Raw genomic sequence first — 27,737 nt, 5'->3', positions numbered from 1 at the left:
ATCGCTCAGGTAAGGAAACCACCGGCCACTGACCTTATACTGGGAACGGTTTAAGGGTGAATCTAAAGTCTTTCCTCGATTCCTTGCGTCCTCTCTCCTCGTCTCCTTCTCAAAACTAATTGGAGGAGAAGGTCATAGAGGAGGAATCTTGGATCTTCTCTTCCGATGCATTTCGAGGAGATTTGGAGAGAGGAAAGATTTGAGATTCACCCAATGTCTAGTGAGTGCCAGGAGTAAATTATTTCTTACCACGTGTAAAAACTCTGCGCCCTACTTATAACCTGCAATTATTGACCCGTCTCTTCCCCCTCTTCTAGCTGAACTACGCTGACATGTTGAAGCGCGTGGAGCCGCTGAGGAACGAGCTGCAGAAGCTGGAGGACGATGCCATGGACAATAAGTCCAAGGCGGAGGAGGTGGAGCAGATGATCCACGACCTGGAGTCCAGCATCGCCCGCTACAAGGAGGAGTACGCCGTACTCATCTCTGAGGCCCAGGCCATTAAGGCCGATCTGGCCGCCGTCGAGGCGAAGGTAGGGAAGTCCATCCGCCCATAAAACAACCATTCCTAATAAACTAAACCATTTCACCATCTCCATAACTTTAGCAAGAGATACCATTTCAACATTTCCATGACCTTAGGAATTAGCAAGAGATACCATTTTGCCATCTCCATAACCTTAGGAATTAGCAAGAGATTTAGGAAATGCGTTTTAGAGCAAGGAGTGCTTTTTCAATGAACAAGGCTTGCATCTCATCTATGAAAACTCTGAAAGTCAATGCCCTAGACTTGACAATAGTATACAGTGTAAATGTGATGTTTCTGTTTTTTTTAAATATAATTTGCTAAGAAAATCTAAAAACCTGTTTTTGCTTTGTCATTATGGGGTATTGTGTGTCAATTGATGAGGAAAACAATGTATTTAATCAATTTTAGAATAAGGCTGTACCGTAACAAAATTTGGAAAAAGTGAAGGGATCTGATTTCTTTCCAAATGCACTGTATAGCCCTAGGGGATGAGTCTTTTCAGTTTAGAGCTCCATTCCAATGTAAAGCAATTGAAGACCAGGTGGAAAAGCGCTGTATCAATCCATCATTGTTAAATATGAACGTCTTCTGTGAGTGCAGGTGAACCGCAGCACAGCCCTGCTCAAGAGCCTGTCTGCCGAGAGCGAGCGCTGGGAGAAGTCCAGCGAGACGTTCAAGAACCAGATGGCTACCATCGCCGGGGACTGCCTGCTGTCGGCAGCCTTCATTGCCTACGCAGGCTACTTCGAGCAGCAGATGAGACAGAACCTCTTCACCACCTGGTCGCACCACCTGCAGCAGGCCAACATTCAGGTACTGGGGGGGGGGGGGGGGTTGTTCAGCGGCTCATGTAACGAGGGTAGTTCTCAGCACTAGGCTTTAGTTTACATGATGAGTAGGGAGGGGTCATGAGTTTTTCTAGGTCAGATCACGTGATGAGGGTTAAAAATACTGGCCCTAATGATAAATGACCTTGCCGGAGATGTGGAGAATTGTTTTGGCTCCCATGACTATTTCCTAGGCTTTAGTTCAGACGGCTAACTGTCTTGAGTCGCATGGACAACCCAAGTTCGAAACCCAGACTTTAACACCAACTCTGGCAGTCGTCTGTAACTCAAGGCAGTATTTTTTTCTTTGTAATGTTCTAGACTCAATTTTGTATGGCTAAGCAGATCTGTCTCTCCTACTAGTTCCGTACGGACATCGCCAGGACTGAGTACCTGTCCAATGCGGACGAGAGGCTGCGCTGGCAGGCCAACTCCCTCCCGGCGGACGACCTCTGCACCGAGAACGCCATCATGCTCAAGAGGTTCAACAGGTGAGTGTGTCCATCCGAATCACAATATCATCCATCATCTCTTCTCCCCCATCTAGGAACTGGAGTATCCTACATGACCAACACTGAGGGGTAGAGGGTGGTAGTTCTATCATAAACCTGGAGTATCCTACATGACCAACACTGAGGGGTAGAGGGTGGTAGTTCTATCATAAACCTGGAGTATCCTACATGACCAACACTGAGAGGTAGAGGGTGGTAGTTCTATCATAAACCTGGAGTATCCTACATGACCAACACTGAGGGGTAGAGGGTGGTAGTTCTATCATAAACCTGGAGTATCCTACATGACCAACACTGAGAGGTAGAGGGTGGTAGTTCTATCATAAACCTGGAGTATCCTACATGACCAACACTGAGAGGTAGAGGGTGGTAGTTCTATCATAAACCTGGAGTATCCTACATGACCAACACTGAGAGGTAGAGGGTGGTAGTTCTATCATAAACCTGGAGTATCCTACATGACCAACACTGAGGGGTAGAGGGTGGTAGTTCTATCATAAACCTGGAGTATCCTACATGACCAACACTGAGAGGTAGAGGGTGGTAGTTCTATCATAAACCTGGAGTATCCTACATGACCAACACTGAGAGGTAGAGGGTGGTAGTTCTATCATAAACCTGGAGTATCCTACATGACCAACACTGAGGGGTAGAGGGGTGGTAGTTCTATCATAAACCTGGAGTATCCTACATGACCAACACTGAGGGGTAGAGGGTGGTAGTTCTATCATAAACCTGGAGTATCCTACATGACCAACACTGAGGGGTAGAGGGTGGTAGTTCTATCATAAACCTGGAGTATCCTACATGACCAACACTGAGGGGTAGAGGGTGGTAGTTCTATCATAAACCTGGAGTATCCTACATGACCAACACTGAGGGGTAGAGGGTGGTAGTTCTATCATAAACCTGGAGTATCCTACATGACCAACACTGAGGGGTAGAGGGGTGGTAGTTCTATCATAAACCTGGAGTATCCTACATGACCAACACTGAGGGGTAGAGGGTGGTAGTTCTATCATAAACCTGGAGTATCCTACATGACCAACACTGAGGGGTAGAGGGTGGTAGTTCTATCATAAACCTGGAGTATCCTACATGACCAACACTGAGAGGTAGAGGGTGGTAGTTCTATCATAAACCTGGAGTATCCTACATGACCAACACTGAGGGGTAGAGGGTGGTAGTTCTATCATAAACCTGGAGTATCCTACATGACCAACACTGAGGGGTAGAGGGTGGTAGTTCTATCATAAACCTGGAGTATCCTACATGACCAACACTGAGGGGTAGAGGGGTGGTAGTTCTATCATAAACCTGGAGTATCCTACATGACCAACACTGAGGGGTAGAGGGTGGTAGTTCTATCATAAACCTGTATTGAAGGCTGAACGCCTCACTGCGGATCCTGTCGGGAGATACAAAACTTTACCATTTAAATGTTTGTATAATGAATGCCTATCCTAGTTCCACAGTGCATCCAATAGTGTGATGGATAGACTGTGTTTTTAAAGACTCCTGGAAAGCTAGCCCTTTCTTTGGGCTAAATGAGATCCTAATAAAAAACAAAACTTTGCCTTTTCCCAGGTATCCCCTGATCATCGACCCGTCCGGCCAGGCCACAGAGTTCATCATGAACGAGTACAAGGATCGCAAGATCACCAGGACCAGCTTCCTGGATGACGCCTTCCGGAAGAACCTGGAGAGCGCTCTGCGTTTCGGAAACCCTCTGCTTGTGCAGGTCAGAACAGACTTCTCGGTCTATCCAGCATGTTCCAGACCATGTGTACCTCTACAATAGCATGTAACACATGCTTTTAATCTGAATACATTGTAGTGCTCAACTGCTGCTGCAGTAGACATAATCTCCCTTGAGACCGGTAACATAAATGTTACTATATTTAACAGAAGCTTTAACGTAAACGTTAGGTCCAGTAGCTAGCTAGCGAATGCAACATTTGGTTCTGGGTTCCAAGATAACTGTTGGGCTTGCCGACCTTTGTTCAATTGGAAAAACAATTTTGCTTCCATGTAACTAATGGTAATGTCTCCCCCCAGGATGTAGAGAGCTACGATCCCATCCTGAACCCGGTGCTCAACAGAGAGGTGCGCAGGACCGGCGGACGGGTGCTCATCACCCTTGGCGACCAGGACATTGACTTGTCCCCGTCCTTCGTCATCTTCCTCTCCACACGCGACCCCACGGTGGAGTTCCCTCCAGACCTGTGTTCTCGTGTGACCTTTGTCAACTTCACGGTGACACGCAGCAGTCTGCAGAGCCAGTGTCTCAACGAGGTGCTGAAGGCAGAGAGGCCCGACGTGGACGAGAAGCGCTCCGACCTCCTCAAACTGCAGGGTGAGACGCGCGAGCACAATGACCTCGCTTACGCAAGGCTCGCTCTGTGTGCCGACAGTCTCTTGCAATAAATGATGAATCTATACCGAACCTGATTTAATGTGAATGAAACTCATATACGGATCTGACTGCTGATATGAAATGCACACAAAAGTATCTTACTCTCTTCTCTTTGTCCTATTTTATCCTTCAAATATGGAAGCATTAATCTTCCCTCCCTCCACCAGGTGAGTTCCAGGTGCGTCTGCGCCAACTGGAGAAGTCTCTGCTGCAGGCCCTGAACGAGGTCAAGGGTCGTATCCTGGACGACGACACCATCATCACCACCCTGGAGAACCTGAAGAAGGAGGCGGCGGAGGTGACCAGGAAGGTGGAGGAGACGGACATTGTGATGGCCGAGGTGGAGGCGGTGTCGCAGCAGTACCTGTCCCTCTCCTCGGCCTGCAGCTCCATCTACTTCACCATGGAGGCCCTGAACCAGGTATAGACACACTGTGGCTCTTATAAAGATTCTCCTGTGTGCCGACGGTCTCTTGCATTAAATGATGAATCTATCCCAAACCTGAGTTCATGTGAATGAAACTCCTATACGGATCTGACTGCTGCTATGCAAGTCTCTTCTGGTTCTGTTTCTATGGTGGTGACCCTCTTCAAAACCTTCTAGTACAGAACCAAGACGTAGTGTAGCGAACCCATTCCAGCCTGCTGTGTTGATGACTTCATGTCCGTCTCCAGATCCACTTCCTGTACCAGTACTCGCTGCACTTCTTCCTGGACATCTACCACACAGTCCTGTATGAGAACGCTAACCTCAAGAGTGTTAGCGACCACACCCAGCGCCTCACCCACATCACCAAGGACCTCTTCCAGGTAACCGCACATCTCAAACACCCTCTAGAACCTAGAATGTCTAAAACCTCACATCTAGAACACCTTCTAGAACATCTAGAACTGGAGATTTTCTTCATAGATCTCAAATCAATGTTTTTTTTTTTGTGCAAAATCAACAATCCGATTGTCTCGTTTCAGGGGGCGTTCAACAGAGTGGCCAGAGGAATGTGTAACCAGGATCACATCACCTTCGCAATGCTCTTAGCCAGGATCAACCTGAAAGGCATGACCAGGTAATGAACTTTGAACTTTCTACACATTCCTGGTTATAATGTGAAGGATAAGGTCCATGGTTCGGTTCCAATATCTACACTACAAACATGCATTGAGGATGCATTCTAAGTGGTATGCTAGTGTGGACAGTGTGCCGCAGCCCATGCATCTTATTGATGACCAGTTCCTGTTGCCCTCAGCGAGCCGTCCTACGACGCAGAGTTCCAGCACTTCCTGCGCGGCGCGGAGATGGTGCTGAAGGGCACAGCGGTGCCTAAGGTGAAAGGCCTGACCACGGAGCAGTGTGAGGCCATGATCATCCTCAGCCGACTCCCTGCCTTCAAGGACCTGGTCTCCAAGGTGGAGGCTGATGAGGTGAGAAACTTGGCAGGGAGGGAGGGAGGGAGGGAGGGAGGGGAAGAAAATGACTTTTGCAATGTGAAGCTCTTTACTAAACCGTTTGTAAACCGACTCTTTACTAAACCGTTTGTAAACCGACTCTTTACTAAACCGTTAAACAGAAGAGCATAACAATAATTATTTTGAAGAAAAGAGCGTAAGAAAGGAAAATTAAGTTGTCATTGAGGTTGACATGGCTTTTTTTTTTCGATAATTGAAGCAATTCTTCATGTGGATTGAGAGCAACTCCCCTGAGCTATCCGTGCCCTACCTGTGGACAGAGGAGAAACAGTCAAGTGAGTATTTCAATCAGTGTTGTAATGTGTTTTACTTTGGGGAAGCGTGGGAACCCGTGAAGCCAAGTTTAGGAGGCTGCTATGCATTGTCGAGATCCCAATTATACTCTTGATAGAATTTGCATAAAAATACCAAATGAATGTACAGAAAATAGGAAGTTGGAGTGCTTGTGCTTTACAGTGGTGGCGGTAAAGTGGAAAGAGTCTTACAGTGATTCTGTGCAGTCCGACTGCAATGTAGTCGATCTCAAAAATGTATTTGTCTGTCCTCGACAGCCTCCATCGGTCAGGCAGTGCACCAGCTGCTGCTGATCCAAGCCTTCCGTCCGGACCGCATGCTGGCCATGGCCCACATCTTTGTATCCAAGGTCCTGGGAGACACCTTCATGGCCATCATCGAGCAACCCCTGGACCTGGGCAACATCGTGGAGAGCGAGGTAACAGACAATATAAATAGAATCTACCATTGTAGTCATTTCATGTCTATGGTACCGAAGTCTGGACATCCCTGAATCGACAATCATCTCAGATATAGTGTGTTGTTATTTGTACAGTATGTTAAAGGGTTACTAGCAAAAGTGTATGTTCTGCTCATTGAACAACCTTGCCAATACTGTTCTAAGTACCGTATTTTCCGCACTATAAGGCGCACTTAAAAGCCTTTAATTTTCTCAAAAAACGACAGTGCGCCTTATAATCCGGAGCGCCTTATATATGGATCAATTGGTTAATTGGTTGATCCATACTGGTTGCACACGGCGCTCAAGGCGCTCTGTCAAAATGTTTCAGTATGAAAAACCAATAAAAACAATTTAATAATAATGAAATGTTTCAGTACGACTGGTAAACTACAAAGCCGCACCGCTTGCAGCATTACGGCTACCGTAGTCAGTAAACACCGGTACTGTGCTTACTCACAGTCCCACACCACTTGTGTGTGTGTGTATAAAGACCCCAAAATTGTTGTCAGAACGCTTAATAAAGTTTGACTTTATCTGACTGTTTTGTTGACATTCCCTTTAGCACAGCTCCATCTAGTGGATGCATAACGCAACCCCAGTCAAACGTTTGACTGCAGTATCTTCTATTCTATGCGCCTTATAATCCGGTGCGCCCTATATATATGAAAACAGTTCTAAAATAGGCCATTCATTGAAGGTGCGCCTTATAATCCGGTGCGCCTTATAGTGTGGAAAATACGGTACCATTTGCGTATTCCAACTGCTCATCTCCTCCTGAAACAACGGCTTGTTATCCTACCCACCTAGGTGAAACCCAGTACCCCAGTTCTGATGTGCTCCGTGCCCGGGTACGACGCCAGCGGCCTGGTCCGGGACCTGGCAGCCGAGGAAAACAAACACATCACCTCCATCTCCATCGGTAGGTCAATTTTATTTAAATTCAGTCAGTTCCGTTTGTAAACAGCCCAGGAGGAGTAAGGATGAAACTGGCATCTTAGAAACCTGGTTCCTCTTCTCTCTCCTCAGGTTCTGCTGAGGGCTTCAACAAGGCCGACCGCGACATCAACACCGCCGTCAAGTCCGGCAGGTGGGTGATGCTGGAGAACGTGCACCTGGCTCCTGGTTGGCTGATGCAGCTGGAGAAGAAGCTCCACTCCATGCAGCCCCACGCCAGCTTCCGCCTCTTCCTCACCATGGAGATCAACCCCAAGGTCACATTCCACATTCAAGTTCCTTAGAAAAATAAAGAACATGGCGACTATGACAGTGTTTTACACTCAGTATTGAGGACCATTAACACATAACAGTAAACTTAATGAAAGAGCTACGAAGTGATTTCTGAAGAAGGTTCAAGCACGTTCAATTGTTGATTTAAAAAACAAAAAAACACAAAAAAACACTGATTTGAAAAATGTCCACATTGTTACTTGAAGTGTTAGCACTGTGATTGGTTAACCCCAAGCTTTTTCCCACCATGTGGCACAGTTATGAATGTCTTGACTATTGAGAGATGGACAAATGTTTTATTCTCTTCTCCTCTCAGGTGCCAGTGAACCTGCTGCGTGCAGGACGTATCTTTGTGTTTGAGCCTCCTCCTGGGGTTAAGGCCAACATGCTGAGGACCTTCAGCAGCATCCCTGTGGCTCGCATGTGCAAGGTGACCCACACCACTATATATATATATATATATACTGATTCTCTCGTTCTCTCCTATGCCTCTCTGTTCATCTCTCACACACCTTCTTCCTCCGTAAACTTGGATGAATGAATTATTTTTTACCTTGATTATTTAAAAGGGTCAATCTGCAATTGCGATATTCATTTTTTGGACTTTTAATGATATATATACCCATAGATTCTTTAAGAATATAACTTAGAAAGGCCTAATGAGCTTATTTCATGTGTCCTACCTCATCAGAACCCACAATATAGAAGCTTGTTTTTACTCCATTGTTTGTAAACAATGTCATTGTAAACTAACATTGTATAGCCTCGAAACAGCATGGTTAAAACAATCATTTTGATATTGTGAATGGTCAGTCCTTGCATGCATAGCTCTGTCTGAATTTGAGACCTCCAGCCCCATTCCTCACCTATCTACCAAAAAAGTGGTGGGGGGGGCCACTTGATTGTTTGAACTGCAGATTGCCCCTTTTAAACAAACCTCTTCTACCCATCATCCTCTGCAGGCACCCAACGAGCGTGCCCGTCTCTACTTCCTGCTGGCCTGGTTCCACGCCGTCATCCAGGAGCGCCTGCGCTATGCACCGCTGGGCTGGTCCAAGAAGTACGAGTTCGGAGAGTCGGACTTGCGCTCGGCCTGCGACACCGTGGACACCTGGCTGGACGACACCGCTAAGGTCAGTCACACACACATAAAATACACACACACACTGTTGTCTCTTATATAGGGTTCTTTCTGTATGCAGAATGTCTCTTGCATTAGATGATGAATCTATCCCGAACCTGATTTCATGTGAATGAAACTCATTATACGGATCTGACTTCTTTTATGCAATTCACACAAATATATACATTATTGCAATTAGGAATGAAGTTGGCGGTCACTCAATAAAAACTAAAAATGACTCCTAGAATGGCTAGCCTCTAAGCTAAGTTGGATGGGCGTGGTGAGAACAGAATCAGAACAGATATTATATGTATCTCAATGGTGGTAACCTTCCTTTCCCCTCTTCTTCCACACCCCCAGGGCCGTCAGAACATCTCCCCAGACAAGATCCCCTGGGCGGCCCTGAAGACCCTGATGGCCCAGTCCATCTACGGCGGCCGCATCGACAACGAGTTTGACCAGCGGCTGCTCAACACCTTCCTGGATCGCATCTTCACCACGGGCAGCTTCGACTCAGAGTTCAAGTTGGCCTTCAAGGTGGACGGTCACAAGGACATCAAGATGCCCGATGGCATCCGGTCAGTGGCCAGCCTTGGGGGTTGGGGGGGGTGGTAGTTTTAATTTAGTGTCATTAAATGTATACTGAACAAAAATATATAAACGCAACATGTAAAGTGTTGGTCCCATTTTTCATGAGTTGAAATAAAAGATCCCAGAAATGTTCCATTCGCACAAAAAGCGTATTTCTCGCAAAGTTTGTGGACAAATGTGTTTACATCCCTGTTAGTGAGCATTTCTCCTTTACCAAGATAATCCATCCACCTGACAGGTGTGGCGCATCAAGAAACGGATTAAACAGCATGATCATTACACAGGTGCACCTTGTGCTGGGGACAGTAAAAGGCTACTCTAAAATGTGCAGTTTTGTCACACAACACAATGCCACAGATTTCTCAAGTTTTGAGGGAGCGTGCAATTGGCATGCTGACTGCAGAAATGTCCAACAGAGCTGTTGCCAGAGAATTGAATGTTCATTTCTCTACCATAAGCCGCCTCCAACATCATTTTAGAGAATTTGGCAGTACATCCAACTGGTCTCATAACCGCAGACCACGTGTAACTATGCCATCCCAGGACCGCCACATCCAGCTTCTTCACCTGCGGGATCGTTTGAGGGGTGGGGTGGGGGGAGTTCTCAGGAGTATTTCTGTCATAAAGCCCTTTTGTGGGAAAAACGTATTCTGACTGTGCCCCTGCCCAGTCATGTGAAATCCATAGATTATGGCCTAATTAATGTATTTCAATTGACTGATTTCCTTCTATGAACTGTAACTCAGTGAAATCTTTGAAATTGTTGCATGTTGCGTTTTATATATTTTTTGTGTATGTATGAAAACTGAGTACAGTACATACAAAAACTATGTTATATTGTGATCAATTCTCCTCAGCAAAATGTTTGTCATAAAGAAATTAAGGGGAAACCTTTGCATTCTTCTGAAATGCACACATTTAGGAATGGTTACATTTCAGGTGATTTTCTACCATTCTCTCTCCTCTCTCAGTAACACTGTTCTGTCTCTGCTCTCTCAGTAACACTGTTCTGTCTCTCCTCTCAGTAACACTGTTCTGTCTCTCTTCTCAGTAACACTGTTCTGTCTCTGCTCTCTCAGTAACACTGTTCTGTCTCCTCTCAGTAACACTGTTCTGTCTCTGCTCTCTCAGTAACACTGTTCTGTCTCTGCTCTCTCAGTAACACTGTTCTGTCTCTGCTCTCTCAGTAACACTGTTCTGTCTCTGCTCTCTCAGTAACACTGTTCTGTCTCTGCTCTCTCAGTAACACTGTTCTGTCTCTGCTCTCTCAGTAACACTGTTCTGTCTCCTCTCAGTAACACTGTTCTGTCTCTGCTCTCAGTAACACTGTTCTGTCTCTGCTCTCAGTAACACTGTTCTGTCTCTCCTCTCAGTAACACTGTTCTGTCTTTGTTTCCAGGCGTGAGGAGTTCATGCACTGGGTGGAAATGCTGCCAGACACCCAGACCCCGTCCTGGCTGGGCCTGCCCAGCAACGCTGAGAAGGTCCTGCTCACCACTCAGGGTATGCTATTGGCTGCAGTTGGTTGGCCCTGGCTGTCTGTGGGATCCTTTATGCAGCGAGGAGAGTGCCGAAACGCATCACTCATCTTTGGTTTCTCCTCTCTCCATATCTGTTGTAACATATCTTATTTCCACAGGCCTCATTCTCATCTAACTAGAGAAATGGCTACCATTGGTGCAGAGCATATTCTCTAACTAGAGAAATGGCTACCATTGGTGCAGAGCATATTCTCTAACTAGAGAAATGGCTACCATTGGTGCAGAGCATATTCTCTAACTAGAGAAATGGCTACCATTGGTGCAGAGCATATTCTCTAACTAGAGAAATGGCTACCATTGGTGCAGAGCATATTCTCATCTAACTAGAGCAGGGGTAGGCAACCCTGGTCCTGGAGAAACCGCAGGCACTTCATGGCACCTGGAAGACCAGGTGTGTTGAATTGAGGAAATCACTGAACTGATCAATTACCTCCGTTGGTATTGTGTGGTTCCAAGTTGGAACAAAATCCTGCGGTACCTGTGGCACTCCAGGAACAGGGTTGCCTACCCCTGAACTAGAGGAATGACTACCAGGGCATAAAATAAACTTTTTGGTCCACCAGCCACTGTGGCAGGTAGATGAATAAAATCTACCAGCCACTCAGATTTTGTACCAGGCCAAAAAACATTGTCGCCATAATTACATTAACAAATATAAAAATAAACGGATGACCATGCTTTGTAATGTTTCGAAAACAAGAAATGTATTAGTAAAAAGTAATGTGGTATATTGCTAAATTTCATAAAAATTCCTGTGACCTGAGTTTTTTTTAAACCAAAATATCAGATGAGACAAAATATTCAGCTGCCCCTTTTAAGAGCTGGGGGTTACCGTGGTAACGGGGCCACTCGAGTCATGTCTGTGTGTGAGATTTGTGATCTGACTAGGGCGTGGGTCTCTTCACTATCAGTTGAAGCAGCAGACTCAAACTAACGTTGAAAAACAACCGAGCTTGTGAACAAAACAATGTAAATAGCCAAGAAACACGAAGAAAAAGTCTCACTTCAGTAGACTTTTCGTTTTAAGTAAATTAGACCAACCTTTATGCCTGTGCACAGCGCCTCCAGAAATGAATCTATCAGTACTTCACTCAGAGCACACAGTTCTGCCAGGCAGTGTTGCTGAGGCTGGATGTAGGATTCCTATTTCTTTGTGCGATTAGCAGCTATGAAACAAAACAGCAGAAACTTTTGAAAACAGCTACTGCAGTAAATCGCAACTCGCACAAGTGCTCCTACTTGTTGACCACCCGTCAACGTGGCTGGTAAAATGGGCATTCTTACCCACCAATACCTAAATCTATCTAACCGCATTTGGCGGGTGTTAGTTTTATTCCCTGATGACTACCATTGATGCAGAGCATATTCTCTCACTGCTTCCACTAACTCGGTTGTAATGATGGTTTATATTTAGGCCCTAGGACCCTTTCCTCTCCTTGTGCCGTTCCTCAAATCAGTTCCAGTGTTAAAACCTCCGTGTGGTAGCCTTACCCATGTGAATGGGGGTGTTCTGTCAGGGGGGGGGGGGGGGTGTTCTCACCCTCCAGCAGCTGTATTTCACATTCATCATGTCTCGCTTGGCTGCCAGTTCCAACTCCCAGCTGTTGATGCATCCATCCTTCCATCCATCCATCCCTCAATCCATTCTCATCCCCTCCATCTATCCCTCTATCCCTCTTTGGTTACAACTGATTTTTCTCACAGAGCCCCAGAAACTTTATTCACTTCTATATGTCCTCCTTTAAGAAATATTGCATGGTCTCCCTCCATTTTATTAGTATTGGTATTGACTTACCCTTGTTTTTGTCAGATGTAATTTGTTTTATGACTTTATGTTGTAATCCCTTGTTTTTGATTGTGAAACACAACAACCCTTTATTAACACAACAACCTTTAACATTTCGATGTCGCAGTACAAGGCTATGTTCTTGGTCCACCGTTGATATCTTCTTCCCCCACTCCTCCTCCTCCCCCGGGCTTGTCTCCTCTCCCACCACCCCCCCTCCCTCCCCCACCACCCCCCCTCCCTCCCCCACCACCCCCCCTCCCTCCCCCACCACCCCTCTCCCTCCCCCTCCCTCCCCCACCACCCCTCTCCCTCCCCCACCCTCCCCCACCACCCCTCTCCCTCCCCCACCCTCCCCCACCACCCCTCTCCCTCCCCCACAACTCTCCCTACACCTCCTCCACCCCTCTCCCTCCTCCTTCTCCCCTCCCCCTCCCCACCCCTCCCCCTCCTCACCCCTTGCTGGGCTGCTTCAGGCACTGACATGATGGGTAAGATGCTGAAAATGCAGATGCTGGAGGATGAGGATGACCTGGCCTACGAGAAGGAGACGAAGCGCGAGCGCACGGCGTCCACCTCAGCCGAGGCCCAGCCCGCCTGGATGCGCACGCTGCTCACCACCGCCACCAACTGGCTGACGCTCATCCCGCAGGTGGTCAACCACCTCAAACGCACCGTGGAGAACATCAAGGTAACGTCCCGGCAACGTCTCATCTGGTCAGTGTGATGCCTGGGATCTGATGGGCTAAGGTTGGAAGAGTGTTCTGATGACACTTTGACACTTATATTTCCAACATACACACACAATCTCTTACATAATGCTTTTTCTTTATGCAGTAAATTATGAATCTATCCCGAACCTGATTTAATGTGAATTAAACTCATAATATGGATCTGACTTCTGATATCCAATTCACACACTGTGGGTGTCTTCAAGGACTATACAGGTGAAAATATCTTGTTTAACAAACGTGTATATATATTTAATCCCCAACACACACACACACAGGACCCCCTGTTCCGTTTCTTTGAGCGCGAGGTGAAGATGGGCGCCCGCATGCTTCAGGAGGTGCGTCAGGACCTGACTGATGTGGTGCAGGTGTGCGAGGGCAAGAAGAAACAGACCAACGACCTGCGCACCCTCATCAACGACCTCGTCAAAGGTCCTCTCATTCTCTACACAAGATCGTCTTTAGTTTTACCATTACATCTAATATGGTTACATAGTGACAATGTGTGCGAGTATGGTAGGATTACGGTAATAGTCAATGGCCCAAATCCTAATTTAAGATCCACTTTCATTTTCATACAAGTCTTCCGTTGACATCAATGGATGATTTACTTAAGGGTCAAAAGTTAAACTCGTGCAACTCGAGTTAGGATTTGGCATATTGTCTCTGCAAGGTGTCCCAGTGCTAACGGTGTGTGTCTCCAGGTATCCTGCCCCGTAGCTGGTGCCGCTACACCGTGCCCGCCTCCATGACTGTCATCCAGTGGGTGGCCGACTTCAGCGAGCGTGTCAAACAGCTGCAGGCTATCTCCCAGGGAGCCGCCAGCGGGGGCGCTAAGGAACTCAAGGTGTTCATCTGACCTCTATATTAAAGGGACGGGTTCCTGACATTGGAAGACCTAAGTGGATTTGGTGTTGCCTTAAAATGATTCCATGAACGTAGACGGCCAGTTTGCCTAATTCGTTAGGTTAGAATATTGCTAATGTTAGCATCCCATTGGATTTTATTCATTCAAGTCTGAATGAATTTAACTACTTTCAAAGAAGTCCATGAACAATTTGTCACTTTTTAGAGTTAAAAATAAAGCCACTCTGGAAGCTATCCCATTAATGGGTGATTTGCAATGAATTGATACCATAATTGACCCAGGAACTTGACATTGGACAAGGTATTGGACTCTTAAGCAGTAGTGTTACCCATAATAACTCTCCACCCACTCTGAATCAATGTTATTTTCCCCTTTCCTGTCCAGAACATCCATGTGTGCCTAGGCAGCCTGTTTGTCCCCGAGGCCTACATCACGGCCACCCGTCAATACGTGGCCCAGGCTAACAGCTGGTCCCTGGAGGAGCTGTGTCTGGAGGTCAACGTCACCACCGCCCAGGGGGCCGCGCTCGACGCCTGCAGCTTCGGCATCAAAGGTCTGCTCTCTGTCTAGATTAGTGTACAGTACCAGTCAGGGCATTGGGGATTCTCACCAGAAAGCAAGAATTACAACACCAGCTACTTTTTAATATAGTTATGGTTTGGCTGTGATCATCCAGGGCTGGTTTCCTGGACCCATATTAAGTCTAGTCCTGGATTAAAAGACATTCTCAATGGAAAATCTCCATCGAAGGTGTTTAATTTATCCAATATACATGATCAACCTAAGTGACCTTTACGAACCCCTCTTTCTCCCCGACAGGTCTGAAGCTGCAGGGAGCCACCCACGGCAACAACAAGCTGTCTCTGTCCAACGACATCTCCACGGAGTTGCCGCTGACTCAGCTGCGCTGGGTGAAGCAATTGAGTGCCGAGAAGAAGCACATGGTACGTCTCAGAGCCACGCAGAATATCGTGTATGGTACATGGGAATGCACAGATGTGAAGTTTGAGCTCAATACAACACTTTATGCCCTCAGGGGTATTGCCAGATTAGAAATATCAATTTTCTCCACATATAATAGACCAGACCTCACATTCCCTTCAATACGTCCGATAGATGGTTCATAGTGTGTTGGGAGCTAGTCCTAGTCATTCTCCAAATACCTTGAACATTGTGTACTGTTCCCTGTTCCCACAGGTCACTCTGCCCGTGTATCTGAACTTCACCAGAGCCGATCTCATCTTCACCGTGGACTTTGACATCGCCACCAAGGAAGACCCTCACAACTTCTACGAGCGTGGAGTGGCAGTGCTCTGCACAGAGTAGACTCCTCTCACCAGGAGACTGGGGAATTTGTTTTATTCATCATTCCTATTAATCACTTCGTAGTGTAGTCCACTTATGAAACGTAGTCTTTAGGGTAATGTAGTCCATACAAAATGTAGTTAGTCAAGTAACTAGTGGGAGAAGTAAAATTTGAATTTAACATGTCATTGGGAAGTGAAGAAAGTCTGAGTAATGTAGTCAGTTGGATTGTGAATAGAAAGTGAAGTTGGAAGAAGGTGAAAATGATTTTTTACGAAGGAATCAGTATGTTTTTATGATGGCGTAAAGATGTTGGTTAATGACATGTAAAATAAAGTATCAATGATTTAACCGTTTGCTGGTTATTAAATGGCTAACAGTAACCGACTACCCAGTTTTATTTTTACTTATGGTCTATGATTTCACTGTTAAAGCTTGACCAAGAATAGCACACCGAGCCAGTGTGCAATTACCATATTGCTGCTTACTTACGTTCACCTGAAAATATGGGATGGATGTCTATAAACCCAAGCGTTTTACATTCATTGTTCCGCTTTTCGTAGGCTGAATTCCAAATTTCACCATAATAGGATAATTGTTCATCCTTTAATATCTACAGATGATTCCTTGTTTGGAATGCACCCAACGAATTCCTATAAAGATTGACATTCAGGAGTTTGTATGAGGGTTAGCCGTCTGGCATTGTCAGACCCGATGGAGAGATGCCTTGTAACATGAAGGACACACACAAGATGCAATAAAATCAGTGAATATGCTTTGGTAGAACAGCTTTATTTGATATTAGTCTAAAGCAAATCAGTCTACCACTAATTTTTTTCCATAACTACCATACAATAGAACTAGCAAATGCATGATTTATTCAATCCCCCAATATATTTCACCACACCAATAGACAATATAGCAATGCAAATTAATATGGATGTTATTCCTTACATGCGTGAGAATTAAGTTCAAATTACTGTGGAAAAAAATTGCATCTGTTTTTAAGTAAAGGAATAACTTTCATACTCGATACATATTCTCCAAGTAAACTTGAATAGCCACAACTTTAACATCAATGTTTTCCCATAGATTATCAAATTGTTCTGCAAGAAAGAAAAAGATTTTGCCATGTGGTCAAAAGTGCCCTTGTTTTTCCAGTTTCATGACCCTGTCCAGAAACCGCTCCTAGCCACCTGTGTAGATATGCAAGTGTTGGATAAGCAGTATTAAGCAATATGGTGTCTCTAGGCTAGGGGACTGTTTCTGGTCAGGGCCCAACTCACCTCAGGAGGAGAATCCCCAGTCTCCATTTTGGTGACACACTGCCTCTTCCTGTGGCCGCCATCTTGTGGTGTCTCTGCTCCTGGAAGACCGAATTTCCTTTTGAAGAGACCCCTGAGGGGGACAGGACTGTCAGGAGATTTCTCTGAAGTGCTCTCTGGTATCTGGACATTGTGGACAGAGGTTGCTGCCCCCACAAATGTGAGAGACACTGGTGTGCAGGGGGAGGATTTAGTAGCAAGCACTCCTGAGTCTGCAGATGTCTCAGCAACAGGGCCCCGCCCCTTGCTGTGGCTGCATGTCCATAGCTCAGAGTCACTTGCTGACCTCATCTGGACATCAATGAGATGCGGCTCCATTGGGCCATCCCTTAGACCACCACTTTTGATCACTTCTTTGAGGATGACAGTTGGAGGGTGATTGTTCCTTCTTTGGCTCCTGCCCCAATACCTGCAGCCTCCCTGCCTCGGTCGCCTGGGACCACCCATGGACTCATCCGAATCTTCTGAGCTCCCGTCATATGGGTCCAAGGACTGAAGCGAGATGGGTATTTTATACTGTAAGTATAGTATGTCCCCAAGGAATGTATGAATGTAAGCGATTTGCTCGTCAATGCTTGCGAGTTGCAATACTACTTACCAAAGAATGATACGAAAATCGTCCCACCGGTTTGTGTGTACATGTTAGCATCCTTTGAATGGGTTGTCTGCTCTCTGGCGCACTACTTGCACATCCCTGATCAGAGTAACATTGTAGAAACTAGTTAAAAAGTGCATAATAACATTGTGGTTTGGTGACTTAAATGTTATAAAAGCAACTATTTTAAAGGATTTTTAACCTGTATCAAAAGGTGAGGGTATGCTAGTCCTTGATCATGACTCGGTCCCAGTACATTACACATAAGTCATTGCACGAAGGCATCTTCTGTACAAGGGAGTTTTGTTAGGAGTCCGATGCTCAATCTGAACATTAACATGCGTCGCTTGCGGTACAGTTTTGGAAATATAAGGAACTTAACTTTAATATCTGCGAGAAATAATAATAATACTTTTTTTATGGTTAAATTGATACACCTTGATAGGATGTGTGTTTCCACGCGGCCATATCTCCATGTTACAGCGCTTGTTTACGGAAGACAGGTGACCACCATCTAGCGTGCTCCGGACACCTGGGTGTAAACGTAACTCGGGAAGCGTAATTTCGTGGATGGAGGATGAACGGCGCCTTCCCTTACAAAAAAATATTGCAGTTTTGAAACTGCAGTAAAAGCACAGTAACTGCAATCAACTGTGGTATTTTGGACGCAGTAATTGCAGAATAACTGCAGTGACACTGTAAAATTACTGCAGTAAAAAAAAACGTGTTTTGGCCGCAGTTATACGCTCTTTTTTTTCCGTACGGGTAGAGTTTGAGAGCTAAGGGCATGCATGCTCATAATTATTGTAGACTATGCCTACCATAACATTTTACTGTCAGTCAAAAGGACATACAATGAGACTAATTCACAGTGCCAGATATTACCATGGTGCTGGTATCAGACCATCTTGGACTGACATCTGACTCGGAATCAGTACTGGACTCCACTTTACACAGCTCCTACAATAAAATAGGGGGAAAAGAGCTATTACATATTACTCACTTCAAAGTTGTGGCACAATAAATGTTTACCTAGGCGACAGGCGTTGACTTTAACTGTCTAAAATATACCAAATGTACATACAAACTGCATCTTTGAATTTCCTCACCATGTATTTGAATGCAAGCTTGTCCACACTACTGGGGCCACTTTGAACAAGACTGCCATCACGAAAACCTGCGAGTAAAATAAACCCATGTATATTTTATAAGGTAAACAATCAGTAGGCCTAACTAGAGTACATTTTTTTGTCATCACAATTAATCACGTGACCTCAATTGGCCTAGTGTGATGATAAAAGGCCCACCTTTTTTTTTTAAACATTGGTTAAACTCGTCACGTTTAAAGTGTTCTATTCGGATGAAAACTTAGTATGTGCATAAGTCTGTATGTGTTCGGTTTTCATTGCTCACTGCCATCTGTAAACACTGACTCAATTACCTGAACGTGAGTGTTGTTGCTGCGGGTTCGTTGTCGCCATGGTACTTTTTGATTGACCACCAACTTCACAGATTTGGACAGGTGCGCGTTGTCAGCATCTCTGCTGACTGCTGTGAATTGATTGACTAGTTTCTCAGTTTATTGGTTCACTTCACACAGATGATTTCACCTTCAAACCTCGTTTACCAAGGTGAGCAACGTGAGTTGCCAGTATTAAACTTCAATTGGAACAAATCATCCTACATACATGAAACGTTTTTTAAAATGGTTTTCTTCTGTTCTACTCCTGGATATTTTAATACGTCACACTCACTGGCGCGAGTCGACTCCACTTTACCCATGAACCGCAATGCGCATGCTCCGTGCGTAAAGATCCGGGCTCTAGGAAGGATGAATGTTATTGTTAATTTCAAAGATGGCGGCGGCGGAGGGAGGAGGGAAGGAGATGAACGAAATTAAAACTCAGTTCACTACACGGGAAGGCGTCTATAAACTCCTCACTCACTCCGAATATAGCCGTCCCAACAGGGTGCCGTTTAATTCCCAGGGTTCGAACCCCGTCAAAGTCTCCTTCGTCAACGTCAATGACCAGTCTGGTAACGGCGACAGAATCTGTTTTAATGTGGGCCGGGAGCTGTACTTCTACATCTACAAAGGAGTTAGAAAGGTAGATAAACATTATGCTAACAGTCGTCTTGCTTATAATTGGTGTGTCTTAATTGATGGCCACAGGTCAGTGTTGTCCAGTTTGCCTGGTTTATGACTAACGCAGAGCACGGTGTCCTATAGCACCACAGGTCAGTTCTGACTGCACAGTCCACCTCGTCCAAAAGTGTTGTGGTATGCACCGCGAGCCAGCTAGCCAACTAGCAGACTGGCTAACTCTAATCTGACAGTCACAGTTAGGCCGTAACACCTATCAACGCACAGTGGACATGGTGGACATTTTACTAGAATCACAATATTGGCAATGAATGCATGCTCGTGAAATCACAAGTGTGACCTCTACTTCTACTTCCACTTGGGTGATGACTTGCAGTGCACGGAGGCGCTGTCTGATGTGACCTAGACAAGCTAGTCTTGACGGGTGGAAAGCTAGCTACATGACTGCTTAAACAACAGTTGTGGAGTTAAGAACAAGGTGGTGTTGTGAATTAATTTGCACAATAACTTGCAAATTCACATACATATGAAGATGTTATTTGACCTCAATCTAAATCTGCGTGCAGGATTTCCATTGAATGGTTTTTGCATCAACTTCCAATGACGTGTCAGCCTGGTGATGTAGGAAGTGCTTCCTGGACTTCAGTCAGAGAGAGGGGCATCTTAGTGAGTGAGTCGCTCTGAACTTGTGGACATGACAAGTTGATCATGCAGGGCTTCAGGTGCTTGATCCTAATTTCCTCAGTGTGGCAGATAGCAGACCAAATCTATAGTTTTTCATTTTTTCCCAAGTGTGTAAACAGATCTGAACATCTACAATATTCATGAGGACTATACAGGTGCATAAATACTAAAGCGTGTACCTTTCTGACATTCCCTAGCTGGGATATACTATATGGGCTATGGTTGGAAAAGGCCTATGCAAAAACAGCTGAGCTGACTGGAGACGTGAAGTTACACAAGAAAACGTTCCAATCTGCTGATGGCGTGAACCATTCACTGTGCTAGTAAACTCACTGTGCCCCTGAGGCATTTTGAATAAAGCACAAACCCAAGAGGCTAGAGTTGCATGCCCTGGTCTGATTCTTTATGTCAGTATTGTTCATAACAATCAGCAGCGAGCCCCCTGAGACACCACATTGTCATGTAGGCCTTATTTCAGGAATATATTTTTTTTGGGTGTCTTTGATTGTACTGTAATGCACTTAAACTATTGACTTCAAAGACCGCGTCATAGACCTAGTTGCCATTTCAAAAGGCCTTTAATATTTGCTGTCATGTTCAAAGAATTCTGTGTCATCATGAGCACTCTACTCATGTCGGCTTCATTGCTTGTGCATGCCACCCTTGATAATTTGATCAAGAGCCGAAAACATGCAACACTGAAAAGGTTACTGCCATAATCGTATCTCGCTGTTTTATTTTTTTGTATGCTTTTCTTTCAGGCGGCTGACTTGAGCAAGCCTATTGACAAGAGGATATACAAGGGAACACAGCCCACATGTCATGACTTCAACCACCTCACGGCCACAGCGGACAGCGTATCCCTGCTGGTGGGCTTCTCGGCAGGCCAGGTGCAGCTCATCGACCCCATCAAGAAGGAGACCAGTAAGCTCTTCAATGAGGAAGTAAGTTGGCAGGAAAGTCTCAAAAGGAATGTAAAGCCACATAAAACTGTGATTGAATTTGTGGCAGGACTAAAACCACCATAGATTTGGGGTAGAGATGGAAATGGCGTTTTGTTACTGACTTCAAATGTTCTGTTTTTTGACGTAACTCGGTGAAAGACATTGTTGCTTACAATTGAATTTGAACATTTTTGTTCCTTCTCTCCCAGAGACTAATAGACAAATCCAGAGTGACTTGTGTAAAATGGGTGCCCGGCTCGGAGAGTTTGTTCCTAGTCACTCATTCCAGTGGAAACATGTACTTGTACAACGTGGAAAACACGTGTGGCACCACGGTTCCTCACTACCAGTTGCTCAAACAGGGCAAGAACTACTCGGTGCACACGTGTAAGAGCAAGTCCACGCGCAACCCTTTGCTCAAATGGACGGTGGGCGAGGGAGCGCTTAACGAGTTTTGTTTTTCACCCGACGGGAAGTTCCTGGCGTGTGTGAGCCAGGACGGCTTCCTTCGGGTCTTCAACTTTGATGCGGTGGAGCTGCACGGGACCATGAAAAGCTACTTTGGGGGTCTGCTGTGCGTGTGCTGGAGTCCGGACGGAAAGTACATTGTCGCGGGGGGCGAGGATGATCTGGTGACCGTGTGGTCATTTGTCGACTGCCGGGTTATCGCGCGCGGTCACGGACACAAATCATGGGTCAGCGTGGTGGCGTTTGACCACTACACGACCAGCGTGGAGGATGCGGACCCTATGGAGTTCAGTGGCAGCGACGAGGACTTCCAGGACCAGATCCACTTTGGTCGCGACCGGGCCAACAGTACGCAGTCCCGGCTCTCCAAGCGCAACTCCACGGACAGTCGGCCAGTACACACCACGTACAGGTTTGGCTCAGTGGGCCAGGACACTCAGCTGTGCTTGTGGGACCTCACAGAAGATATCCTTTTCCCTCACCTCCCGCTTTCCCGGACAAGAACGCACACCAATGTGATGAACGCTACCAGCCCCCCGGTGGGAGGGGGTTTGGGAGGCGGAGTCGCTGGTGGCGTAGTGAACAATGGGAGTAATAACCCTAGCACGAACGGCAACAACAGCGGCGCCAACACCCCCAGTAACTCCCTCCCCTCTCCCCTGCCACGCTCCAACAGCTTACCGTACTCGCCAGCTACGACTGCCAACAACAAGAGCAGCGTCATAGACAGTGCCATTGCCTCGGGTGTCAGCAAGTTTGCCACGCTCTCCCTTCACGATCGCAAAGACCAGCACCATGACAAGGACCACAAACGGAACCACAGCATGGGCCACATTAGCAGCAAGAGCAGTAACATGCTCACCAAAACCAGAACAGACCCTGCTAAGACTCTGGGGACACTGCTCTGTCCCCGCATGGAAGACCTACCCCTACTAGAGCCCCTTATCTGTAAAAAGATAGCACACGAGAGACTGACTGTCTTAATATTTCTTGAAGACTGTATAGTGACAGCTTGTCAGGAGGGATTTATTTGGACATGGGCAAGGCCTGGCAAAGTGGTAAGTTCTTTTTGAATAGAATTTAAGTTCTGCTTAATACCCATGCATTTCTCTTTGTAGTAACAAAAAAAAAAAAAGTTAGTTTGGGCACAGCAAGGATCCATTTAGAAACTTTAGTATAATTGTGGACATTTTGGACAGCATTGTGAGGTGTGGGGATCTCCTGCACATGCAGTATGTCACATCTCAAACTGTCTGTATGTGTGTGTTTTGTGTTCATCTGCCGCCCCATGCAAAGCCCACACATTTTCAAGATATGAATCATGTTTAGACATTCGTATGTTATGTACAATCAAGTCACCTGGTGGATAAGTAAGTGCACTTAGGCAGCCCTTGTAATCAGTGGAAAGAAGACATTGATCCCAACCGAGTGTGTTTGTGTGCATCGGCTTGAAAACACCCATATTGACTCATTACCATCCAACAAGGCACCGCAGTATGGAGGACTAAAAGTGCCACAATTAAATAAATAAATACACCATTAAATAATTACTTAAATGTGTCATTAATTAATTAAAATTAGAATTAAATACATAAATGTGTTATTAAATGTGTCATTAATTAATTCAAATACCGATTCATTTTATGTAAAATACATATATAATAATTTCACTATTTACATTTACATTTCATGGTCCTGCGTTGGAGTGCTTCCTGAATTACTTAAAACTGTCAAACTGACCCATCAAAAGTTGGTAGGCGGAACCTAACGCCTGATTGGTTACCCTCTGCATCAAGCCAAGACAAATCAATTCCGGCTAATGTCAGCAGGTCCTGCTTCTACATCCTCTGCTAAGTTTAAAATGTCTCTAACCAACTCCCTGGAAAGTTCACGGAGATCCTCCATTGTCTCTATCCAGGTTGGCCTACTCTACTTCAGACCAAAGCAATGGATCAGACTAGATTCGCGTTAGCCCCGCCCACTGACTTTGATGGGTCAGTTTGACAGTTTTAAGTAATTCATGAATCACTGCAATGCAGGATCATGAAATGTAAATGTAAATAGTGAAATAATTATATATGTATTTTACATAAAATGAATCGGTATTTGAATTAATTAATGATACATTTAATTACACATTTATGTATTTAATTCTAATTTGAATTAATTAATGACACATTTAAGTAATTATTTAATGGTGTATTTATTTATTTAATTGTGGCACTTTTAGTCCTCCATACCGCAGCATTACCAAGCAAGACCTCTGCACGCTCACCCTCTACACAGATTCTTTCAGCTTTCTACGTTAATGCATTACATTCACTGCATCATCCACTCACTAACATTTGAAAGTGGGAGAAGGAAGATGAGGGTGATTCATTTGATGCTTGTGAACTTTCCCCAATGCAAATCTCCTTGTTTTCCTTTCCAGGGTTTATTGTCATCCCAAAACCAAGCCGTGTCTCCCAGTGGAACTGTAGTATAGCCCACACTATTTCTGCTGCTAAGAAACCTCCATTACACCAGAGCCTGGTGATGCTCTTCACCCCACAAAGCATTGCAAGTGTTTTCCTTTCTCTTGTTACTTTTTCTATTCTCCTTTGTGTTTTTGGTTATCATTCATATGGCCTAGATGGTAGAAGTCTTCAAATACAGAAATGGAAATGGTGTGGAGCCATTTTGGACAGTGGTTCTAAAGTATTTTCTGGAATTTAAAAATGTTTTTCATTATTTCTCTCCTCTCACATCTCGCTAGACTGTTTTCTGGACTTCGTGCTTGGCTTAGTTAGATGCAAACCAGTCAAATGATGCTTGTGCTTAAAATGAGAGTTCACCCAACTTTCATCATTCCTATTTCTTACCATGCAAGTGGTCCATGGGCCAGGAGTGACTGCCACCAGCCGCCACAGGCTACCGTAAAACAATGGCGTTCCATAGTGCCCACTAAAAACTGCACACAAAAATTAAGTCATTTAGCCTTTATGATTTTGAAGATGTGCACTGTCAAAGGGTACCAAAGTCCAACTATTTTCTTGACCAAGCTACACACTATCACAGGTGTTGGTGTGCCTTGTCTTCCGTTCAGAAGGCAGTCTCGGTCATCGTAGGTTTGGTTTTTCCAGTCACTCCTGGCTCATAGGCTGCATTCAAGGTAAGAAAAATATTAAATTACATTTGGGTGAACTATCTCTTTTATAGAATCTCCCCATTGAGAACTTTGCACAGATTTTGTTAGTTTTTCTGTTTGTTTTGCAACTACTATACTGAACAAAAAGTGTAAACGCAACATGAAACAATTTCAACGATTTTACTGAGTTACAGTTCATACAAGGAAATCAGTCAATTTAAATAAATTCATAAAGGCCCTAATCTATGGATTTCACATGACTGGGAATAAAGATTTGCATCTGTTGGTCAGATACCAACAACAACAAAAAGGTAGAGGAGTGGATCAGAAAACCAGTCTGTATCTGGTGTGACCACCATTTGCCTCATGCAGTGCGACACATCTCCTTCACATAGAGTTGTTGATTGTGGCCTGTGGAATGTTGTCCCACTCCTCTTCAATTGCTGTGCGAAGTTGCTGGATATTGGCGGGAACTGGAACACGCTGTCGATCCAGAGCATCCCATACATGCTCAATGGGTGACATGTCTGGTGAGTAACGCCACATTGGTCCCATTTTTCATGAGCTGAAATAAAAGATCCCAGAAATGTTACATACGCACAAAAAGCTCTCATTTTGTGCACAATTTTGTTTACATCCCTGTTAGTGAGCATTTTTCCTTTGCCAAGATAATCCATCCATCTGACAGGTGTGGCATATCAAGAAGCTGATTAAACAGCATGATTACACAGGTGCACCTTGTGCTGGGGACAATAAAAGGCCAATTTAAAATGTCCAACAAAGCTGTTGCCAGAGAATTGAATGTTCATTTCTCTACCATAAGCCACCTCCAATGTCGTTTTAGAGAATTTGGCAGTACATCCAACCGGCCTCACAACCGCAGGCCATAGACCACGTGTAACCACGCCAGCACAGGACCTCCACATCCGTCTTCTTCACCTGCGGGGTTCTCAGGAGTATTTCTGTCTATAATAAAGCCCAGTGGCTGCGCCCCTGCCCAGTCATGTGAAATCCATAGATTAGGGCCTAATTAATGTATTTCAATTGACTGATTTCCTTCTATGAACTGCAACTCCGTAAAATCTGAAAATTGTTGCATGTTGCGTTTATTTTTGTTCAGTATAGTTTATTAGAGGGAAATGGCTTTACATTTTGGGTGTGCGAGAAGAACTCTGACAGCTGTTCGGAGGAGAAATTATTTAAAACCTTTTATATCTATTAAAGGAAAACTCCACCCGAAAACTGTATTTTGGTTTTCAAGATGTGTAACTTTCAAAATACAACATACCGGCTGTATTTCTGTATTTTGAATTATATATCTTGAAAACCATGCAAAAGATTTTGGGACTATATCAACAATGGACTAATGAAACAAATACCAAAATATCGTTTTTGTGTGTAGTTTTCCTTTAAGCATTTATTTTAATTATTTCAGATTAAAATCTACCCTGTATCGTATTATATAGGAATTCAGTGAGTGATTGGGGCAGAAGCAAATTATTACTGTAGTGGAAGTTCTTATCATTTTAGGAAATTGTTATATTTCTAATGCAGAAAAATATACATATTAATGATATTAAAATTGAGTGTAGATTTCTGTTTTCTTTTCTCTTGGTCAAAATTCATCCATATGTATTTTGATATAGGATTTTCTCTTGGTCAAAATTCATCCAGATGTATTTTGATATAGGATATTAATGTATTAAATGCTCAAAAGAAACGCTTAAAATAATCACAATGTGCAGAAGTCAGACAAAGCAGCTGTCAAATGTGCAAATATTATGAAGCTCAGGAAGTCTTGTAGACTAAGAAAATATATATTTTGCTTACCATCAGCAACGCTTTTCTATGTGTCCCTAAAGACCCACCGTAGGACGTTTTTCCGTGTGACGCCTATTTAAGGAGTTAAGTGACTCCACACTAACCACAGAAGGAACAAATGGTGAAGTGAATATATTTTTTGATTGTGGTTAACATTTAACATTTCACACTTTATTCTTCATTAAAAAAAAGGTATATATTCTATTCCACTTGTATTGTTACTGATTTTGTTTGGCCATTATTGTGCAGATTGATTTTTATAAGTGCTTGTTGAAATGTTTTTACATTTGAGTTGTAAAGATAAGATACACATCATGGAACACACTTTCACTTTGCTTGTTCCCATACAATATGTGCTGGGGTACAGTGCATATGGAAAGTATTCAGACCCCTTGACTTTTTCCACATTTTGTGACGTTACAGCCTAATTCTAAAATGTATTAAATTGTTTTCCCCTCATCAATCTACACACAATACCCCATAATGACAAAGCAAAATGTATTAAAAATAAAAAACGGAAATGTCACATTTACATAAGTATTCAGACCCTTTACTCACTACTTTGTTGAAGCACCTTTGGCAGCGACTACAGCCTCGAGTCTTCTTGGGTATGACGCTACAAGCTTGGCACGCCTGTATTTGGGGAGTTTCTCCCATTCTTCTCTGCAGATCCTCTCAAGCTGTCAGGTTGGATTGGGAGCGTCGCTGCACAGCTATTTTCAGGTCTCTCCAGAGATGTTAGATCGGTTTCAAGTCCGGGCTCTGGCTGGGCCACTCAAGGACATTCAGAGACTTGTCCCGAAGCCACTCCTGCGTTGTCTTGGCTGTGTGCTTAGGGTCGATGTCCTGTTGGAAGGTGAACCTTCGCCCAGTCTGAGGTCCTGAGTGCTCTGGAGCAGGTTTTCATCAAGGATCTCTCTGTACTTTGCTCCATTAATCTTTGCCTCGATCCTGACTAGTCTCCTAGACCCTGCCGCTGAAAAACATCCCCACAGCATGATGCTGCCATCATC

At 44.6% G+C, this 27,737-nt stretch overlaps 2 protein-coding genes across 2 annotated transcripts in view; both read left to right on the top strand.

Moving 5' to 3' along the window:
- The window catches only part of LOC311145307 (cytoplasmic dynein 1 heavy chain 1), a 56,192-nt gene extending 40,185 nt beyond the window's left edge, over positions 1-16,007 (top strand). The window contains exons 53-75 of the mRNA XM_084181541.1: positions 318-533; positions 1,130-1,342; positions 1,720-1,847; positions 3,456-3,609; positions 3,927-4,224; positions 4,452-4,705; positions 4,960-5,094; positions 5,254-5,348; positions 5,529-5,703; positions 5,948-6,023; positions 6,300-6,460; positions 7,292-7,403; positions 7,511-7,695; positions 8,028-8,141; positions 8,674-8,844; positions 9,195-9,412; positions 10,825-10,928; positions 13,229-13,443; positions 13,762-13,915; positions 14,188-14,330; positions 14,736-14,904; positions 15,171-15,295; positions 15,549-16,007. Of these exons, the coding sequence (XP_084037667.1) occupies positions 318-533; positions 1,130-1,342; positions 1,720-1,847; positions 3,456-3,609; positions 3,927-4,224; positions 4,452-4,705; positions 4,960-5,094; positions 5,254-5,348; positions 5,529-5,703; positions 5,948-6,023; positions 6,300-6,460; positions 7,292-7,403; positions 7,511-7,695; positions 8,028-8,141; positions 8,674-8,844; positions 9,195-9,412; positions 10,825-10,928; positions 13,229-13,443; positions 13,762-13,915; positions 14,188-14,330; positions 14,736-14,904; positions 15,171-15,295; positions 15,549-15,677 (3,744 nt within the window). The 3' untranslated portion in view covers positions 15,678-16,007. The remainder of the gene's footprint in view (positions 1-317; positions 534-1,129; positions 1,343-1,719; positions 1,848-3,455; positions 3,610-3,926; positions 4,225-4,451; positions 4,706-4,959; positions 5,095-5,253; positions 5,349-5,528; positions 5,704-5,947; positions 6,024-6,299; positions 6,461-7,291; positions 7,404-7,510; positions 7,696-8,027; positions 8,142-8,673; positions 8,845-9,194; positions 9,413-10,824; positions 10,929-13,228; positions 13,444-13,761; positions 13,916-14,187; positions 14,331-14,735; positions 14,905-15,170; positions 15,296-15,548) is intronic.
- A 3,404-nt stretch (positions 16,008-19,411) lies between these two features.
- LOC311146139 (WD repeat-containing protein 20-like) lies at positions 19,412-27,231 on the top strand (the record flags this gene model as incomplete). The annotated part of the gene is made up of 4 exons (XM_084182615.1): positions 19,412-19,684; positions 21,126-21,308; positions 21,518-22,834; positions 24,208-27,231. 4 exons carry the CDS (start codon positions 19,412-19,414, stop codon positions 24,259-24,261), a joined length of 1,827 nt encoding a protein of 608 aa, XP_084038741.1. The 3' UTR covers positions 24,262-27,231.
- Between the last annotated feature and the right edge of the window lie 506 nt (positions 27,232-27,737).

Source organism: Coregonus lavaretus, assembly GCF_964263955.1.
Source record: "Coregonus lavaretus genome assembly, chromosome: 18".
Lineage (NCBI taxonomy): Eukaryota > Metazoa > Chordata > Actinopteri > Salmoniformes > Salmonidae > Coregonus > Coregonus lavaretus.
The sequence above is the reverse complement of the archived record's forward strand: the minus strand, read 5'-3'. Positions and strand labels throughout refer to the sequence as shown.